This window comes from Gymnoscopelus braueri, assembly GCF_963280865.1.
Source record: "Gymnoscopelus braueri genome assembly, chromosome: 20".
NCBI classification, from domain to species: domain Eukaryota; kingdom Metazoa; phylum Chordata; class Actinopteri; order Myctophiformes; family Myctophidae; genus Gymnoscopelus; species Gymnoscopelus braueri.
The window spans coordinates 20,662,803-20,669,926 of NC_137622.1; the positions used below are offsets into that span (position 1 = coordinate 20,662,803).

At 40.4% G+C, this 7,124-nt stretch overlaps 1 protein-coding gene across 1 annotated transcript in view; it reads right to left on the bottom strand.

The window, feature by feature from the left end:
• ccdc88b (coiled-coil domain containing 88B) overlaps window positions 1-6,711 on the bottom strand; it is a 33,469-nt gene extending 26,758 nt beyond the window's left edge. The window contains exons 1-3 of the mRNA XM_080416231.1: window positions 6,509-6,711; window positions 5,297-5,436; window positions 3,544-3,652 (exon numbers count right to left, since the gene is read on the bottom strand). Coding sequence (XP_080272357.1) covers window positions 3,544-3,652; window positions 5,297-5,436; window positions 6,509-6,568 — 309 coding nt within the window. The 5' untranslated portion in view covers window positions 6,569-6,711. The remainder of the gene's footprint in view (window positions 1-3,543; window positions 3,653-5,296; window positions 5,437-6,508) is intronic.
• Between the last annotated feature and the right edge of the window lie 413 nt (window positions 6,712-7,124).

Below are 7,124 nucleotides of genomic sequence, written 5' to 3' on the forward strand. Positions count from 1 at the left end.
TGATTGGAATAGAAAGCAGGAGGAGAATACGCTGAAATACGAAAACATTTCTCTCCGCCACAAATGCATCAATGCTTTAACAGAGGGCACTCAAAAGAAAGGGTCTGCGTGAGCTGAATTCAGTGGTCACAATGCTGGTTATAGAAGAAAAAACAATTGGATACATCACATAAACAGTTCGCAACATTGTATATTTATAGAATTGCATTCACAGCTTTTGAGAAAATGACATGGCTTGCACTCAAGTTGACTGCATGTGTTGCTTTGCTTGTGAAAATGAAAAACATGTCTGTTCACTGTTTCACTTCCCATTTCTGTCGAATCACATTACGTCCCTTGAACAGTACACGTGAGAGAGTGACTCTAGCAAGAATGAGGAAGCACATGAAGTCTTACTTGTACAGTGCCCATTCGGAATGCGTTCCCGTATGTTCCCGAATGTACCCCTTAATAACAGGCCGATAGCTTGGCTCCCAGTATTGCTGCTTGTAGCTTTCTTATGACTGCTCATCCGATCGACATCACACTCAACTCTACACTCCCCTTGGTCCTCAGTAACACACCCGCCAAGTGTTAAGTAGAGATGTGCTTAGGTTATTGACTAGTCTATTAAATCGTGTTGCTCCTGCTGATTGGCACAGAAGTACTAGTTGGTTAAACTCTTATAGATTTTTTTATTGACATTTTTAGGTTTTGTTTTACACATTAGATCATATGCACCCAAGTTAGCGTCATGTCTGGCCGATTCTAAAAACGAGTTTTCTGAAAAACTTTACAGAATTGTCCACGTTCACTAAATAAATATTTACCAACCTCTGTAGCAGTTGGAAACGTGAAATACAAAACATTGTAGAGTTTAGACTTTTCGCTTTACCAAAGATTACTTTCAATATATAAAAAATAAATAAAAATGAAAGACATACAGATTTATGGAATTTATATTGATTTATTTCAATTTCCTTTGATTATTGATTTGTAATGTTTTTTTAATGAACATTAGGGGAAAGTAATTTTCAGTAACTAGAGGTTCGGGCTTCTACGCGGCCTCACACCTACGTCGCACTGCCAATCAGAACAATATGTCTGAGTCATAGTGTCAGGGCCTTGTCGGAGTACCCGTTGTACCCGTCTGTCTGCCCCCTTTTGTGCCCATATAGGGAGATCTCTGTATCTGTCAGTCCTTGTCCCTTTTACGCCCATATATGGTGATCCCTGATGTCATTGGCGCTGACTGATTTGTTGAGGTTAGACAACGCACTCCATATTTAGATCAGTCAGATATGTCACCATATTATGGTGACATGAGCGTGACGTCAGAGGAGGTGTGTTGTCACAGTGACGTGGCCGTGGTTTGTTTATGGCTATGTTGACATAGTGACGTGGCCGTGACATGAGTGTGACGTCAGATGTTCATTCGCCGGCCCGCCCAACAGCCGGCCTGCCGGACCTCGCTTAAGCCAATTTTAATATAGGATAGCTCTCAAATGCTTTTTATTTAATGTGTCTATTTATCTGCTACAGAGGCTGAGATTTATTTATTTATTTTTAAATAAGAAATGACAGACGTGTTCCCGGCATGAAAGGTACCGTATAACTAAGTATGGGTTACAACAGTTCTAAATGGGTAAATAAAAGGTTGCTTTTTAGAACGTACCAGCCATTACGTTGTTTGCAAGCTGATACCTAAGCAAACCATGCAAACTATCCTGAAGTGCACAGTTGAGTGATGAGATTATACTGTGAGGGAGGGGCGAGGCTGTTCCATGTGGGCAATGGTGTGTGTGAGCGCGTGTGTGTGTGTGTGTGTGTGTGTGTGTGTGTGTGTGTGTGTGTGTGTGTGTGTGTGTGTGTGTGTGTGTGTGTGTGTGTGTGTGTGTGTGAGCTCGCTATTGGAGAGATTTTTTTTCAGCTGCAGTTGCCTCAGGTCCCGTCTTTCACCTGACCGCGTTGTTTTTAAATGTATGTATAGTTTTTATATGTGGATCCCAGGAAGACTCTGTGCTTTAGGGCACAGCTAATGGAGAATCTAACACATAAACAAATGTTGATTTCACTCAACAAAGATATTCAGTCTGAGTAAGCCTAAGAGTAGCACTGTTTGTTTTGTCATAATTTGCATAATAGCCATAGTATTTGTTCTTGCTGCCTATTAATTTAAAGGTAGTGTAAGTACCCGTAGTATTGTTCTTGCTGCCTATTAATTTAAAGGTAGTGTAAGTTGTTCGATATGTTTTGGTTTAAAAAAGGTTTTTAATCAAAATGTTAAAGCTCTATATTCAATCATTGCTATAGAGAGTTAGTTCAATATCAGGGGTCTCCCTGTCTCTCCAGCTCTTTAATAAACAGCAAATACATTTTCAGGTGGGTTGCCAAGGTCAGCCAATCAGCAGAGAGTGCCCATTTATCAGCTTCATTTTTATAGTGTTACAGTTTCAATTTAGTCTGCTCACTTTTTGTGTCATGACTTCCAATTTCAGTTGTTTATCCTATATCCTTCCTGTACGAGTTCTCTCAACATTGGTATCCTGACCTGAAGATGCATTTTCTGTTTACTAAAGAGCTGGAGAGACATAGGGAGACCCATATTACTGATCAAACACTCTATAGCAATGATTGCTGTCAGAGTATAGAGCTATTTAACACTTATTTTAACAACAACAAAATAATTTACTGCTCCTTTTACTTTATCAATAGGCCTATGCAGTATTTATTCAGTCTCTTACCCAACTACGAATCAGTGTTTTTCAATTTCACAGAAAAAATAAACTTAGTTTAATCACCTGTTATTATAGAAACTAGAACAGTGCCCGCCGGGCACCAGCCTACTCGGGAACGTTGTTTTTGTAATACCCGTTGTTCCTACAGAGTACCGTGTCACGTTTATGCCCATGTATGGAGATCTCCGATGTCATCCGAATATGCCCATATCTGGGCATGCCCATATATTTAAGCATAACACAAAGTTGTAAAATGCCCTACTTTTCTGCAACATTTAAAATTATGATTATTTCAATATTATATTAAGCATTTATTTTCAGTTTGGCCTCATAGATTGAAATGTTTGGCTGTTTTATTCCTTAATTTTAGACTAGTCATGTGGTCGGTTTAAAAAGCACTGTTGAAATGTGAGTGAAATTAGTCATTGCATCCAACCCTAGTGTGAAGACGTTCGGATGAACGGTTCTCAACATATGCGAAGGACGGACGGACAGACAGACAGACAGACAGATAGACAGAGATTCCTTGAATTTATAGATACAGTATATAGATGTACAGTGGTCAATTGTATTCCAATTAATGGAATACATGGAAAACACAGTCAAAACCATTACATGGCTTTTAAAACTGACTTGCTCTAGTATTTCTAAAAGTTTTCTAACAAACTCTGATAACTTCTTCTCATGCAGTCGTAATAAATCTAAATACTGGTGCAAGTACATTTGCAAACGGACTGAAAGGACTCCAGATTCATAGTAAATCACTCTCGATCCTGTTTTCCCCTTCTTGTCACACTACATCCATACTCCTTTGTTCCTACCATACCTGGTAGTAGGCCCTGAGGTGTCGATTTAAAATTGAGAAGTTCTGGACTCTCAGCATATGGTCATCTCTCTCGTTGTGGTACAGCTGCTCCATCTTGGGGTTGGGGTCTCTGGGACGGACACACAAAGGAAGACAATATATATCTAGTGCATACTGTCAGATGAGCAACGAGCTCAAATAACTAGTACCATTTCTCAACGGATGGGAAACCTTAAGAAACAGATAGTGCATCTGGGCGTGGAGGGAATACATTTTTAATGAGTCTGAGGCAGGCAGTGAAACTCCACATGCAATCATTTGTCGATAACTGTGCTTAGGTCAGGCCAAATTAATCAGCAGTTCAGCAAATACTGTCTGAGATTTTGTCTTGCCAGCTGTAAGGGAATTAGTTTTACCCTCCTTAAATTTGAATGCAAACATGGTGCTGACTAATTGACACAAATCGCTCATTGACACATATGTGCATGATGAAACCATACTGTATGCCAACTTTTCTCTCAGGTCTCATAAAAATCACACCCAGTGTGAAGTGAGCGGTGCTATTTATGAGTTATTAATTTCATCATGCATCTCGGTAGCCAATCACAGCGCGTCTGCGAAGTTTGAAGTTAATTTCATCATGTGTCTCGCTAGCCAATCACGGCACGTCCTGCAGAGCTTAGCCTATGGGCGTGCTTTCCACAGCATGGCGTCACAGTGAAAGACAAAATTTCACGACGGAAAGAAAAACTTTCGCCACGGATGGGTCCTAAACCCTCTTATAGGAGCGGTTACACCGCTCAAAAAGATGACGTGATAACAAATAAAATGTGGCAGTCAAAATAAAAAGCTTTTCATTTAAGATTTTGACAATGATACCTGTATTTCCTTTTAAAGAAGCCGTTGCCAGTTTTCATTGTTATTGCAATGAATTTGTTTTTTCATTTATCAGCAATACAACACTCGCCATTGGAATGCATTGAAGTTATCCATTGTATAATCACGACAAACCATGGCTAGGCTAGGTTTTTGCAACATAATCTTTGGTAAAACTGCGGTTGAATCTTGCTGCTAATCACTGGTAAGTGTTATAAAAACAATAATATACTTGAGTCTGCGATATATCGTATTATATCGCAGCTACAGGCATTTAGTAGGACACAACACCCACAGCTGTTATATTATCACAATATAAGAGCACACTCCAGCTCCATATGTTTATTTGATATAACCATGATGTGCCATGGCCTCTTATTGCTTAAATATATTTTGTACATCTGCCAAATGTTTGCACTGGCTAGGCAGTGTACCACAGTACTCCGAGGTTTGTCACAGGCTGCAAAGCTCTCACTCACTTCATTGGCCTTGCGCAGACTCACTCATTGGCACATATTTATATACAGTAAAAGTCCATCGCTGGTCTGCTTCCCTCTTACCTTTCTGGGTATATCTCACACAAAACAAGTAATTAACAGATGAGCCCGCATTATATCATGGCACTCCACTCCACTCAAGTATTCTGGAGGAAAGCAATTGAGTAGAAAATAAAATCTATGTCTAAACTATACTGCCAACTTCCCACTTAATATCAGGTCTATTTCATTATGAATTTAGAAGACACGGTCAGCTCTTGCACTTCACGTCATTTGAATGTATTTTTTAGTCACAGCTAGGGAACCCCATAGAAAATTGTATCCCTGTCATAACACATGCAAAGTTGGGGGACATTAAGTTAGCATTGATTGGAGCACAAGTAATACTCAAGTAATCTTACATGACTCTCATGACCTCATTAAGAAAGACACCATTGGTCAGCATCAGGTAGCGGTGCTGGGAAACGGAGTTCACTTCCATGTACTCGCTATAAAAATGGACGTTGTCCTCCCCCTCCACCATTCTCTCAAACAGCTGCACCTGAAAGAGGAAGGACAGAGTGTGTGTGTGTGTGTGTGTGTGTGTGGGGGGTGGGGGGGGGGTGTATGTGTATGAGGAGAGAGAGGGGGGGCAGAAGTACATAGTACAGACAGACAGAAGATGGATTAGCAGAGATATAGACAGAAGCAGCGAGTCAATGCAAAGCCAAAGAGGGAGAGGGATAGAGGGAGAGGAGGGAGAGGAAGGTGAAAAAACAAAAACATTTCCACACAGGAAGCGGCCTCAAACGGTGGAGTGCAGCACCTGTTTAGACAGGTGGGAGCTGAGCATTCACACCGGGAAGCACTTCACAAGGAGATGGAGCCAACCAGGACTGCGGCCAAGGTCTCTCTCAACTAGGAAGGGCTATGCCAGTCCAAACTGCAGTATAATCAGGTTTATTCCCAACAGTCCTCCCCCAAAAGATTGCAACGTTGGTAAATACAATAATAAGTTTGTTGGGAGTCATAATGCGTGGCAGAGTAGCTTGGGACCTTCTGTGTCTTGATAAATATTAGGCTACTGATTGAGGAGAATGCTCCTATAGCCCTATATAGGGCTGGCTGCGTGTGTTGACAGGAAAACCATGGTACCAAATTCAGCCTGTTTCAAATGCAGCACGTCTTCTTTTTATTTTCAAGGTTGGGTTTATCTCCTGAAACAATCTTTGATGTAGATTAGTTCTATTATTTTCCGCTCCAACAGCTCAAGGACACGGAAGTGTCAGGCCTGAGAAGAACCTGGCCACAAACAGCCATGCAGTCAAAAAGAGAAGTGGGTTGTTTTGTTGTTCAATTCACAATAGCAGCAGGAGCCAACAGTGTTATTTGGCTTTTATTCACGCCCGGGTGAATTTCACACCATGTTTTTCTCTTTATTTATGATGAAAGGAATGGAAAATTACAGAATCCTATTCTAAATGTCAAATGCCTATTTTAAGCCTGTAGTCTAGGCCTGTCTCAGAAGGTTTCCACCACACAAATGAGTACAATATTTCTCTCTCTGTCTTAATTGCAAGAAAGACGACATATTCTGAAAATTACAGTGATAAATAAATAAATATATAACCTACCCAAAGCACCAACGGACTTCCCATGAATTCCTCTATGATCTCCATTATGTTAGAGTCCATTTTGTGTGTGCAATAGGTTTATCTATCTAATTGTTAAGACTTAAATACTTTCTGTACTATATACTACATTCTAAACTATCATTATGTAGACAATAAGTGAGAGATTCCATCATGCGTCAAGTGTGTAGGCAACTAGTTTGACATTTGTGGCCTTTCCCCTCCCTCACGAAAGTTCCTTCCTCTATATTAGTCAATCTTTTAGTCAGGGTAAACGTTGTAGCCTAGGCAACCTATTGCAAAACCACACCGGAATTGTGAAAACGCGTAGGCCTACATGCGGCGTTTCTGGGACCGTCATCATCGTCACTCAAACCTCCAAGAAAAACCACAAGAACCTACTACAATAATGCCTTTGTCAACAGTCATAGGGGAATGCATTTGTGAGTGTTCTGACTCCTAGAAAAATGCTTAATTTATAGTTCGTGCGCGGAGAATTGTCATTATATTGATTATATGACAGTCATGGATGAACTTCAACCTTGTGTTTGCACTTTCTTCCTTTTTGGCCCTTACATCTACATAAACGTTCAGATTTAAAATATAAAGTGCTTGCTTA